General features: G+C 42.2%; 1 protein-coding gene across 7 annotated transcripts in view; it reads left to right on the top strand.

Annotated features, from left to right (window-relative positions):
• The window catches only part of CD2AP (CD2 associated protein), a 196,539-nt gene that overhangs the window by 147,772 nt on the left and 34,473 nt on the right, over positions 1 to 14,294 (top strand). For 4 of the 7 annotated variants that reach the window (XM_073625277.1, XM_073625278.1, XM_073625274.1 and 1 more), the window contains 5 exons: positions 1,212 to 1,414; positions 3,315 to 3,399; positions 9,731 to 9,828; positions 9,908 to 10,006; positions 12,633 to 12,666. In XM_073625277.1, coding sequence (XP_073481378.1) covers positions 1,212 to 1,414; positions 3,315 to 3,399; positions 9,731 to 9,828; positions 9,908 to 10,006; positions 12,633 to 12,666 — 519 coding nt within the window. The remainder of the gene's footprint in view (positions 1 to 1,211; positions 1,415 to 3,314; positions 3,400 to 9,730; positions 9,829 to 9,907; positions 10,007 to 12,632; positions 12,667 to 14,294) is intronic. The other 3 variants (XM_073625279.1, XM_073625276.1, XM_073625275.1) reach the window with 3 other exon arrangements.

Raw genomic sequence — 14,294 nt, forward strand, 5'->3', positions numbered from 1 at the left:
ACTGGAAGTTCAGCTTGAAAAACAGCTCCAGGTGTCACAGGGTTCGAAAGCTCTTCCCAGTTGGCAAACTGCAAAAAAAAAAAAAAAATTGCCGAAGTAAAAATCCCTCCCTATCCATAGCTCTTCATCCCTATTCTTTCAAATATACACCAACATCCCACCGCAGTGTGAAAAAACATACAAAAAAAACTTACAGCTGCTGGGGAAGGAAGAGGGGGGCCGAACTTCCAGCTGAGTTTGCTGTGGTGAACTCTGCCGGAAGTGGGAGCGGGTACCTGACAAAACCAGGTACACACTCCCCCTCCAGATGTGGAAGTGGAGGAGGCAGATGAGCGGATCTTCAACTTTTGGGTGGAGCTCCACTTTAGTGCAAGGAATGCATTAAGGTAAAAAAACGTTTTAGCTTTCATATCACTTTAAAAGTGTCTGTAAACCCAAACTGAAAAATAAAAATAGATCACTTAATATTAAGTACATTTAAGTGCTAATCCTTTTTTCTTTTCTGTACTGTATGTCATTGCAAATAAAATATGGCTCAATATGTTATGTACCATATTGGTTTTATGATTTATTTGTAAACATAATACAAATTTGGAATTTTGTGAATATTGTTACCTTGGTTTCTATTTTGACACAATTTAAAGTCCCAATTCTGTCATTCCTTCCCTCTTTTTTGGAGGAATGAAAACTTTTTTTTTTTTTAAATACCAGGTTATACTGCCAGTTTTATCCTTTTCGTGAGTTGGTAGTGACATTATCCATAGTCAGCTCTATCTCTCTCAGCATTGTTGCCCATATGCACTCGCTCCCAAGCCCTCCTTGTCCAATCTGAAGCTGGCCACATCCAAGGGAGGCACACCTGTGGGAGTGGCCATCAGCTAATGTTTGGCTATTTCTCCAGGGAGCCTTGATGTCATCTATTCACATAATAAGCCAAGAGTCTTGTCACCATTACACGTGACACTCTGCATCTTGGTCCAGTTCACCACCTTGGCCCTGCGGGGAGTGCAGCAACTGAACAGTGGTCACATGACTGACCAATAGCCAAAAAGATATTTAGGACAATTTAACTGGTAATGCTTCCCTATTGTGTGTTATTGCTGTGCCTAAGTTCCTTTTACGTTACAATTATATTACTTTATGGTTAACGTTTGCTTTAAGCTTTTGGTTAACAAAGCTCTAAAATTCAGTTTGTTGTCTCTATTTCACAGCAGAACCTACTGCATCCCCTGCTGGTGCTTCCCCATCTTCCCCTGCATTATCTCCAGCTAATAGCTTAGAAGCTCCTACCCCAACCGTGGCTCAGCCAAAGAAAATCATGGGAGTTGGTTTTGGAGATATTTTCAAAGAAGGGTCTGTGAAGCTCAAGCCGAGAATACCGGTTGCAGATTCTGAAATAAAGAAGCCTGAGAAGGTAACAGCAGCAATATGTATTCAGCCCATCTTCTGTTCTCTAAAGTATAACTTGACTGAAGGGCCATTTATAAATTTGCAGCAGGTCTTGCACCATTTTAGACTGCATATTTATCTTTTAAATGCATTACAGTCGTTTTCAATAAGGCTAGGTTCACACTATGCCTCAGTTTGCGTGGGCGCTGCAGCCCATTCATTTTAATGGGCTGCCATGCCTCCTAAAACATAGGGAAAGGTTGTTGCAGCATTGCAGAAATCATAGCCGCACAGGAACTGGAAGTGCTGTGTGGTTCCCAGTGTGGGAGAGATTTGCAGTGCATGCGGCGTACTATTAGGATTAATGGGGGACCCACATGCATCTCCTGCATTTCACTGTGCGGATGGTTGCAGCTGCAGGAACAGGTGCAGACCCACAGCAGGAACCACCTGCACAAGTGTGAACCTAGGCTTAAGTGGGGTATACACTATAGGAAAATCAGGCGAGCGGTCGTCCGATTTTCTTCAACGTTTCACAGCAAATCAAAACGGACGAACGAAAATACGGAATCGGCTATCAAAAGTTGTTTACACCCCATCCTGAGATATGTTTGGGATTCTCACCTGTGAAGTTGCCTTCCTAATGGTCATTACATCAGGCTTGTTTTTGAGCTTTCTTATTCTGCCCAAGGGCAAGGTGAGAAGAAGACATGTTCTACCCATGGATGTTTCTTCACTGCACCTCAATTAGGATATTGTCCTGCATTCCTTCTGTCCTGCTTCAAAACACACCATGCACTGCCTAGATGTGGTCAGGGCTGTTAAGGTCTACACTTGTCCTAATCGCAGGCTCTCGCAGAGGACATCCAGCCTCCTGCTTCACCATTGCTAGGTGGATTAGACTACTAATTCATAGGGCTTACAACCTTAGGAACAGAGTTTATATTTCTCAGTTATGCAAGTCTCATGGGGTGGGTGCGGTTATACAGTATAAGTGTGTACTAGGGACGGCCCTAGCACAGTTCTTTGCCAGTGTCCCATCACCTGAAAATAGCCTGCAAATAACCCATGGTCTATGACTATAGCCCTTTGTCTTGTACTCTACTCCAAGATGAGGAATTTACAGGCAAATCAAAATTCCTTTTTTTCTCCTCTGCTCTATAGACACCTCATAAAGACTTGGGTAAAGCTGAACTCTTGGCAGATTTTTTTTAATACACAGATGTGATACATATACAGTAACATATATTGGAACTGTTTTACCTGCCAAAGAATTTGTATTTCTGTCCATCCAGTCCTGAGATGTACACCTTTCTGCCACACAGTATAGTCCTTTCTGGCAGGACAGGGGGATTTTAATTTTTTTCAGCTAAAAACAAGTAACGCAAGTTTTGTCCTGTCCAGCCTGTAATTGGAAAGTGAAAGGAGAAACGGCAGACTAATGTGCTGATATTTCTCCTCCTATAACCATGTTTGTTAGCGCACGAGTGCTGCAGTATTTCTGACTGGCTCATTGCCTGCTTCTCCCTTATCCACTGTGGGCTCTTCCATACAGGATCTGCAAGAAGCTAATACAAATCCAAATTCAAGAACTTACACTGCTTGCATAAAAAAGAAAAAAAATACAAATTTAACAACATATTAATGGATTTAAAAAAATACATATAAGGACATATTAATACAGAGTTGCATTATTTATATATGGGAGCTAGAGTTCAGCCTTATCAACCTGATGCGTGTATTATTTTTTGGAGCAACCGCTTATGTGATATTGGTGAATGGACTAAAATGCAATTGCCAAAAAAAAAAATTGCTAACTTCCTTTGTGATCATAAAAAAATTGCAAATGACCCACAATAATTTACATACTGCATACATTATGTTTTAGTGACTAGACCCTGTTGACTATTACATCTGTTTTGCAGCCATCACCTACTCCACCAGCAGCAAAGGCATCTCGCACACTAAGCTCAGATCTACCAAAAACAGAAATTGACGGCAAACCAAAAGGTGGGCAGTGTTATGTGGATGGCACGGTCTTTTTGAAACTGTTCATTGTTCACTGTTCATATTCAGCCTAATACTTTGTCCTTAAAAGGCTGAGTCTACCCAATGCATTTGTTTACTGTTTTAACTGCCTAATGGTTTATAATTCTGCTTGTCCAGTCTCGTAATCCATGGTTGGAGCTTTGGAGCCATGCTGTAGAAGAGTGTCAGCTGGGGACATTTTTACATGAGTTTGCTAGAGATCACTGATTTTACAACCCCTATGCAAATTAACACTGAATACTGACTGCTGGGGTCAAAGGGCTGCACTCCAACCACCAAAGGGCTGATTACCATGGTGAATTCCATACTAAACTCCTATTCAGACACCGATATTTAAGTTACCTAGGACCTGGTAGATTTTCTATTACAATTTTGTTGATTTTACAGCTAAAGTCTAGGTATGGCCTTTATTGCATGAATGCATTGGTCCAGTTTGGACCAATATAAGTATTTCATAACTGAGGGGATACTGTGGAAGGTGACAAGCACTCATTGCTACTACTGTGACAACTGCAGTCTTCCAGTTCCTCTACTGAGCGGTTTTCCGTTTGCATAGTGAACATGGAATTTCTTGCTCGACACTGCTGCCATTCACAGAACGCCCTACATTTTTATTTTCAGTGATTACAAGGCATTTTTTGATAGGACATGGTCTAGATTGTGAATGTAACCCTTTGCATCTACACCTCATCCAATCAGAGAATTCCTTGTATTCATTTAAAAAAAAATACAGGGCATTTTTGGAAAACCTGTGGTGCGGAACGAGCGACCCTCTGTGGTCATTAAGCAGAAGGGAATATGCGCAGCATAGTAGCCAGATGACTGCAGCAGCTACTACAGTGAATGCCAGCTACCCCAGCTGCCCATCAAGTAGGAAATATGTATACTTGCCAGAAGCAAAAGTAGTAGTCAAAAATGCATTGAATCAGGAGTCCCTGAAATAGAACTAAAAACAGTATTTAAAAGTTTAGCTCCTTATACCTGGAGCCAAGGTCCATCAGTGTAGTGTCGTTCTTTTTAATGGGTGGTGGTGTTGTAGAGCAGTATACAGCCAGGGCATGAGCTTGGCCACTGGAGATGGTGTATCCAGGGGTGTCAATCAAACTTAGCTTGGGATGTATGTTTAGTGTTAGGGTTTTATGGTTGGATAAAAGTTGGGGTATAAGTCTTAGGTCAGTTGCAGGGATGAATGTGAAAGAATGCTCTGGCAGAGAGAGAGGAAGAAGAGTAGGCTGGAGGGAAAGAGCAGACGTGACAAGTTTTCATTTTGCAGCCTCCAGTCTTCTTGTAGGCCATATTCTAAGTAGTACACGTGCTCTAGGTACAGGCATAAGCCATAACTGCCCTGTACCAGGCTTGGCACATGCATTTGGGACAGTTGCCATATTCTGTGATTTGCATTTGCGTGCCGTTTTAATTACCAAGGAGAGTAATGGTGTCCCCAGATGCAAGGGCCAGGTTGGAAAAGCGTTTTACAGCGGGTTGGAACCTGGAGGATGCCAGTCCTGGAGACATTGAATAGTGTACCCTTTTTCTTTTTAAGTTTAATAGTTTCTTTTATTGAACAAAAAAGAAAATATACATATATAAAGCATGCTTAACAAATGTCCAATATGGTGGTCAATATTATAGGCAGCTGCCACGCAAAGACATCCCGCGATGTTTCAGACATAAACGTGAGACACTTTTTGACATTTAGGCTATGTCAGGTTATACAACTTACAAGGTACATTATACTCTTATAGTCTCTCCTAATTTCTCCATACAATGTTAGTAGGGATATTGGTGGTCCGAAGGTTTATAGTGTAGTAACTCCCTTTTGGGTGCAGGTTTCAGGTGCCTGTAGCCACCTGTCCCAGATCTTATCGTATTTTGAAGGGCATCCTCGATGAGAGTATAAGTTTTTCATAGGGCAGATTGTTCACTTCTACTATACAGTTCTCATCCATAGCCTGACTATCACTTTTCTCGCAGAAAAGAGGGTTTCGTTTAAAAAGATTTTAGTAAATTTGTCCATATCCGGTTCTGGGAAAATACCCAGAAGGCACGGCTTGGGGTGCAGTGTTAGGAGGGAACCCATGGTATCATGTAGAAACTGCACTATTTGTGTCCAGAAACCCTGAACTCTTGGGCAGTTTCTGATTATCTGATAGAATGTTCCTGTTTCTTGATTGCACATTGGGCAATTAGTGGAGTGATCTTGTTTATACCTAGAAATTCTTAGTGGAGTGAGATATGATCGGTGGAGTATAAAGATCTGAGTCAGGCGATCAGAGAGTTTGGGTGAAACTAGTTTGCAGGTATCTAAGGCTTCACTCCACTTCTCATCCTTCATGGATCCTAAATCTCCCTCCCATCTAGTCTTCAATGCATAAGCTCATGTAGATGCCTGGGGGTGGGACAGCATGTTATAAAAGTGAGAAATCATTTTTTTGGGGTCAGTGCTTTAATCACTTCCATTAAAGGATTATTTTCTAGGGAAGGGTTGCCAGAGAGGAATTGTGTTCTAAAGGCTTGGCAGATTTGTAGGTACCTGAAAAACATTCGATTTGGTAGCATAACTTCGGATTTCAGTCTGTCAAAAGTCTTTAATTCCTCATTTTGTGTAATGTGAGACAAATAAAATATTCCCCTGGAGCGCCACAACTTGAGGTCTGGGAACGAGTAAAATTCCGTGAGAGCTGTATTATGCCACAGGGGAATGAAGTCACGGACTTGTGGTGTTTTGAGCTTGTCCGATACGATATCCCATGCCCGTCTGAATTGGTAAAGCAAGGATTTGCGGTCACCCGCCCTCTCTGCACCCCCTCACTCCTCCCGTTATTGCAACAAAGGGATCTATGGTTGAATGCGACCATTTAGGACATGGAAAGATCAGGAACCTGTCTTTGTCTATGTGAAATAGTTGCGACATTTGAGTGGCTAAATAGTATGCGTTGAAGTCTGGTAAAGCCATTCCGGTAAGGTCAGTGGGATTTTTTAAACTTTTTCTAGGGAAGTTTATGTCTACTGTTACCCCATGTAAATGGTTTAAGTATTGCTTCCATAGATTTGAAATGCCTAAGCACCAAGTACACTGGTGAGTGCCATATCATATATAATATTTTGGGCAATGTAGCCATTTTCTCAAGATTTATTCATCCCATTACTCCTAGAGGGAATCGGGTCCAAATTTGAGTTTTCTGTTTAAGCATCTCAAAGAGTGTCATTATATTAGGCAGGACGTAGTCAGCTGGGTCTCGAGTGGTCTGCATTCCTAAGTATTTGAAACGATCTAATCTCTGTAGAGGTAACATGGCTCTGTCTTTTGGCAGGGGGAAGCTGTCCAGAGGGAGTATTTGGGGTTTATCCCAATTGATCCGAAGACCTAAGAAGGAACCAAACCAAAACGTTCTATCAAGGCCAGGGCTGTGGGTAGGGAATTAACTGAGTCTTCTAGATAGAGCAGGGTGTCGTCTGCATAGGTGCTGATCTTCTCTGTAATAGGACTTTTGCTCAGTCCTACTATGTCAGGATATGCACGTCTTGCAAACGCAAATGGTTCTGCCGCCATTGCGTAGAGCAGTGGAGATAGAGGGCATGTCTGTCGTGTCCCTCTAGTAAGAGGAAACTGTTCAGAGGACCACCCGTTGGCCAATACCCTAGCAACTGGAGCCTGATATAGTAGTTTAACCAATTTTATAAATCTAGGCCCTAGGCCACATTTTCCCAGGCAGGTACATAGATAACGCCACTCGACTAAGTCGAACGCCTTGGGCGTTTCCAAGGCTACAATCACCCTGGATCCTGGATTTTCATGGGATGTCTGAAGATTTATAAATAACCGTCTGAGGTTGAACGAGGTGTTCCTGCCTGGCATGAAGCCCAACTGGTCTTTGTGTACAAGAGATAAAATGACTTTATTGAGGCGAATGGCAAGGACTTTTGCTAAAATCTTGACACCCACCTGAAGTTAAGAAATGGGCAGATATGATTCTGGGAATCTCAGGTCCTTGCCAGGTTTGGGGATTAATACTAATAATGCTTCTCTCATGGAGGCGGGTAAGTTTGAGTCTTCATCTATGGAGTTATATATCTAGAGAAGCATTGGAACACGGAGTTCCGAGTATGTTGAATAAAATTCAATAGGTAAGCCATCTGATCCCGGTGACTTAGATCTGGGAAATTCAGCTATGGCCCCTGTGATCTCCGTCGTCAGTGGCGCCTATAATTCTGCGACACGCTCCTCAGTAAGTTGAGGAAAATTTATCTCAGAAAGGAATGATTCCATTAAGGAAGTGTCATCCGAGACTTAGGTTGTATATAGCTTGGCAAAGAAGTCCCTAAAAAATTTGTCCTTACCTGGCCAGGTTCTGTCACCAGTCCATTCCCAGGAGAGTGGAGTGAAATTACCACAGGTGGCCTCTTCTCGCAATGCACTAGGTAGGCCAAGAGTTTCCCAGCTCTCTCCCCGTGTTCAAATAATTTCTGCCTGTGAAATAACTGTGTACCCTTATAGGGCGTACACACGGTCGGACTTTGTTCGGACATTCCGACAACAAAATCCATGGATTTTTTCCGACGGATGTTGGCTCAAACTTGTCTTGCATACACACGATCACACAAAGTTGTCGGAAAATCTGATCGTTCTGAACGCGGTGACGTAAAACACGTACGTCGGGACTATAAATGGGGCAGTGGCCAATAGCTTTCATCTCTTTATTTATTCTGAGCATGCGTGGAACTTTGTCCGTCGGATTTGTGTACACACGATCGGAATTTCCGACAACGGATTTTGTTGTCGGAAAATTTTATATCCTGCTCTCCAACTTTGTGTGTCGGAAAATCCGATGGAAAATGTCCGATGGAGCCCACACACGGTCGGAATTTCCGACAACACGCTCCGATCGGACATTTTCCATCGGAAAATCCGACCGTGTGTACGGGGCATTAGACTTTTTGTAAAGCATTTGTTCAACTACCCTAGTTTGTACTTTAAAGTTATTTGCCCTGTTGAGTTTGGGGTCGTCTAAAAATGCTCTCTCTGCGGAGAGCAGGTCAGTCGTTGCCTTGGCTAGGGCAGCTTCCGAGGTCCTTTTCAGTCTGTTAATTTGTGTTACAAGTGTTGAGCGGGCCTGAATTTTAAAGGCATCCCAAACTACCTGTGGTGATGCAGTGTCCCTATTAGTCAGGAAGTATTGCTCCCAGTCTACCGCTAGGTCATCTTCTTCTGGTGGAAATGTTAGCCAGAAGGGGTTTAACCGCCACATAGCTGGAGGTCGCCTGTGTTGTAGGAACAGTGTGGCCCAATGGTCTGAGAGCGATCTAGGGGAGCAACCTGCATCTTGTAGTCTGGGTAAAAGAGAATGGGATATGAGGATAAAGTCTATTCTGGGCATTGAATGATGGCAGAGGGAGAAGCAAGAGTATGCCTGCAATGTGTGGTGTTTAGATCTCCAAGTATCCACAAGATTGAAATCAGCTATCAGTCTAGCGAATCGTGTGGATTGGGGTGGGGGTTGAATTTGAGGGTTTTTACACAGTTTATCGAGGTTTGGGTTGAGGGTGTTAAAATCACCCAGCTAAACATCCGGCACTGAGGGGTATAGTGCCATGAAGCTAAATCCATCAGACAAAATTGCAGAGTTAAATGGTGGGGGTACATAAAATGCCATTATCAGTATTGGGTCCCCTTGTATAGCTTCATATAAAAACACATACCATCCCAGTGGGTCAACCTCAGAACCCCGGAGCTCAAAATGTGTGGTTTTCGCTATAAGGATGGATACTCCTCTAGAGTGGGTAGTGTGGACGGAGTGCTAAGCCCATCCTACCCATGGGCATTTAAGTACCATCTGTATTCTGCCCTCAGCATGAGTTTATACTAATGCTATTATGTCAGCACTTTGCTTTTTGAGTAGTGAGACTATAGCTGACCTTTTTAACCTCATCTCTCATGCCCCAGACATTCCAGGTGAGGAATTTCAAGGTGGCCATAGGGCAGGTAGAGAATATTGTGGAGCTCCAGGGTTCCAGGTCCCCCCAATACCTGTTGCACATGTGTGGATGACTCGTGAGAAAAAAATAGCAGATCTACCGGTGTACCATGTATATCTAACCTGAACATAGTATAGTATATCAGCGTGTCTGGTAAATAATGTACCTTTTTGGACAATGTTTGTGTGTTTGGATAGATAGTGTGGAGTCCTATTCAAACTGTACACCTAAAAGTGCACCAATTCTTTACAAAATTTCAGGTTCTGTTTCTTATTACATACCGGTCAAAATAGCGTTTTGTTCTCTACTTTTCCAGCAGCCAAAGAGATATGCAGAGCCTTGTATGCCTACGATGCAATCAATGAGGATGAACTTAGTTTTAAAGAAGGTGACATAATCAACTTAATAAATAAAGTAAGTTGTCTCACAGTAGCAAATATCACCAGTATGCGTATGTTACCTCCTGGAAACTGAAGCACCTTCTTGTTTGCAGGATACTGGAGATCCTGGTTGGTGGAGAGGAGAGCTCAATGGTAAAGAAGGAGTTTTTCCTGACAACTTTGCTGTTATAATCCCAGATTTAGAAAAGGAAGTAAGTGTGCATTGTTATTCTTATCCATTGTAGAAATTCAGTACATGCAGTTTTATTTAGAGGGATCTCCCTTTTAAACTGTATCCCCATCATAAACAACCCTTGTTTCATTGTTAATGTTCCTTGTTGGACTGTGTCAGGCCGTTTCAAGACAATAACAGTCTTACTGGGCATTCCATCTTAAATGTGGGCTTCCCTAGCAGATTTCATCTCAAGGTAGTCTTTTAATCTGACAACCTTTCAGCCCTATTGTGTCTGTGATGATTTCCTTTTATCCAGGTCTAGCTAGTAGTAGTCACATTTCATATAGACTTCTGTAATGTTGTTTCACTTTTCATCAAACTGGATTCCTCACCCATTATACTAACGTCCATACAATTAAGCCTAATCAGATCACCATGGGTGCCAAAGGCTAAAAAAAGTCAGTCATACTCGCCTAGGTGGGTGCAGCATCTGTCCCCCGCCACCTATAAGACCAAGAACTAAGAGATCAAAACCCGCAGATCGCTCAGTCAGAGCGCTGACTGTTGAAGCGCTGCCCCTTCAGTGCTCACTGGTGGGATGTGCATAGGGCGGAAGTGGCTGGCTCAAGCTCTCTGCGGCATGCTGAGAGGGTAAGCCAGCTCCCGATCAGGCATCTGGCTGGATCCCGACATTAAAGTCAGGAACCCTTCAGAGCCTGGACTGGCTGAGTGATGTCAGCAGGCTTTAGCCGACTGAACTAAGTGCGCTACTGTGACCCACAAAAGAAGTCGAGCTGTGGCCCTGCTTCTCCTTTATGGAATTGCTACAATGCCGAAGAATGCACACTGTATGTATATATATTAAAAAAAACCTGGTTTGTTCCTGTCAAGGCTGACGTGATCCAGAAGACCAAATGAGTGTCACAACATACAATGTGAAGATAGTAAACAATTTTTAAATTTAGTATTGAATGGAAAAATACAAAACACTCCACAATGGGAGATAATGGTTGGACACATGCAAATAAATTACATCCAGAGATTCCTGTGTCATGTAATCTCCAAATGTGGCAACATATAAACAAGAAAACAAAACACACTACACATAAAACATGTAAAAAATCGTCCAGACGCCAAAGATCTATACACTGGTATCCCTGCCACGACAATTGGTCGTAAGTAAATTGCATAGATATGCAAATAAGGCAGGGGTATACGTGTGAAGGTCCCTGGAAGGCTCGCCCACGGTGAGCTGAGGAGTTGGGGAGAACCAAGTTGGCAGTACTGAACAGCCGTAGTACAGTACGAAGACTGCAGGACGGTGGGGGAAATCTTTAGCGCTGTTTTGCGCCAGCATCAAAACGGGACTGTTGGAAATTCTTCTTGGATCAAGTACACGAAGCCGCATTTGTTGGAATATTATCCCTTGGAGAAAGCACCACTTTGGGAAGGGTATCGTATGGCAATTTCGTAAGTTGCTAATTTTAGCGTGATACATAAACTCCATTAGAGCCCAGTACCCCGACCTATAACCGTGTTATTTTGGCATAATGGGACTGTAATCCGGGGCATGAAACTATAGTTGGACTTAAATCCCAGAATATGATTTAAGCACAAGTCTGTTCTGAGTTTCAATATTATTACATGACGTCCTAGGATTTTGATACAGTCCCAAACACCACTATTCCCTTTTGAAATTAAAGGAGTATAGCCTTCACAGTCATCACTCAGGACTGGTGTTTGCTATCCATTAGGGCAGTCCTCAGCACAGCCTTTCTTCTATCAAGTTCTGCACAGTGTACTCTAGGACATCCTTTCCCTTTGACGCAACTCCTGTCCCACCAGCAGCTTTCATATATCGGCATTTTTTGCACTGACGTTTTTTCCTATGTTGGGGGTTATTTATTATTATTATTTTTTTGACTATCCCCAGGACTTTTTCGGTCAACTTGCATATCTCCTTCTTACCTCTTTTCTCTCCCTTTGCACTTTATGGCTCAAACCTTCCTGGGACCTTCACAAGGATACCCCTGCCTTATTTGCATATCTATGCAATTTAATTTATTTACGACCAATTGTCGTGGCAGGGATACCCGTGTATAGATCTCTGGCGTCTGGACGATTTTTTACATGTTTTATGTGTAGTGTTTTGTTTTCTTTATATGTTGCCACATTTGGAGATTACATGACACAGGGATCTCTGGATGTAATTTAGTTGCATGTGTCCAACCATTATCTCCCACTGTGGAGCGTTTTGTATTTTTCCATTCAATAATAAATTTAAAATTGTTTACTATCTTCACATTGTATGTTGTGACACTCATTTGGTCTTCTGGTTCCCGTCAGCCTTGACAGGAACAAACCAGGTTTTTTTTTTTTTTATATATATCTGCAGTATTTTGGACCAGAGTGACACTGCCCCCATTGGGTATGCAATGGTTTAAAGAAACGATTAGTGTATGTATGTGTATATATGTTTATTTATATATATATATATATATATGTTTATTTATATATATATATATATATATATACACACACACATACTTTAAGGCCCTTTTCTCTGTTTTTTTTTTTCTGGTATATGTTGTATGTATTGTTATTGGGTTATTGGGGAATATAATATTTGATTGCATGTGCTGCCTCTATCTGTTGTCTTACAGAAGCCAAAGAAGCCTCCACCTCCGAAAAGTATGGGTAGGTAGTATTGGCTGCTTATACTGGGTTATTGGGTTCCCTACAGCCAGACTGAGCACTCTCATTGCAGTGCTTTTATAGAAAGCAGTTGAATAAACATCCATAAAGATATTACCTCTATAGGCTGTCTTGCAGACTATCCAACGATGCTGCACTTGGTATTGGTTTTTTATATTTTTTGTTTTCTTGATATCCTTCCACCTTTTATTGCAAGTAGTGTAAATCTCCAAAGCCAGACAGTGTGGTGTTTCTCTCTAGGAGGAACTTGGTTATGAATGTGACCTAAATGACTAAGTTCCTGCTGAGGAGAAGCGCATCAAATTTATTGCCCAATTTTTACTTGTAGGTGGTAGACCTGCTGATCTATCACCTGAGATTCCCAGTGGTTCAAAGGTGAAATTGACTGAAAATTGCCACATGAATAGCCAGCTTTAACCTGTTGCCGCCCGCCCACCGTCCATATGACGTCATGGACTTTGAGCGGGGATATCTGAATGATGCCTGTAGCTACAGACATCATTCAGATATTGCCGTTTTCAGCCGGGGATTCCCTACACCATAAGAATGATCATAGCGGCTGTTGCGCCGCTTAATCGTTCTTACGGGAGGCGAGACGGGACGTACCCGCCGACCTCCGGTGCTTCTACAGACTCACCGCTATGATCAGTGAGTCGGAGAATGGATCCGCCGGCCCCGGATGTTGATCATAGAGATTTCTGGCGGACCAGATGGTCGCCGGAGTCTCTATTATCGTCGGAGGCCGGGCACGATGTTATGACGTCACGCCCGGCCTCTGCATTAAAAAAAAAACACCGCCGCTTCGACTGGGAAGCCGTGATCGTTTTTTTTTTTTTATTTCAGGCGGTTAGATGTGGAGTCTTATTGACCCCATATCTCACTGTAAAGAGGACCTGTCATGTCATATTCCTATTACAAGGGATGTTTACATTCCTTGTAATAGGAATAAAAGTGATCAAAATGTTTGTTTGTTTTTCAAAAAAGTGTCAAACTAAAAAAAAGAAAGTATAATTAACAAAAAAAAAAAAAAAATTAAAGCGCTTGTGTGCTGGCATGCAGAAGCGAACGCATACGTAAGTCCCACCGACATATGAAAACGGTGTTCAAACCATACATGTGACATATCAACACGAACGTTGGAGCGAGAGCAATAATTATGTCCCTAGACCACCTCCTGTAACTCAAAACATGTAACCAGTAAAAAAAATTTCAAGCGTTGCTTATGGGGATTTTTAACTTTGGCGCCATTCCACGTGCGTGTGCTATTTTGAAGTGTGACATTAGGTATCTTTTTACTTGGCGTAACTTCATCTTTCACAGCAAGCAAAAACATTGGGCTAAGTTTACTGTTTTGGTTTTTTTTTTAAAGCACAAAACTGTTTCTTCCCAAAACACGTTTGAAAAATTGCTGCGCAAATACTACGCGAGATAAAAAGTTGCAACAACCGCAACTGCATTGTATTCTCTAGGGTCTTTACGAAAAAAACATCTATAATGTTCGGGGGTTCTATGTAATTTTCTAGCTAAAAAATGATGATTTTTACATGTAGGAGAGAAATGTCAGAATTGGCCTGGGTGGCAAGTGGTTAATAAAGCTGAGAAACTAGCAG

The sequence above is a fragment of the Aquarana catesbeiana genome, linkage group LG04 (genome assembly GCF_042186555.1).
Source record: "Aquarana catesbeiana isolate 2022-GZ linkage group LG04, ASM4218655v1, whole genome shotgun sequence".
In the NCBI taxonomy this organism is placed as follows: domain Eukaryota; kingdom Metazoa; phylum Chordata; class Amphibia; order Anura; family Ranidae; genus Aquarana; species Aquarana catesbeiana.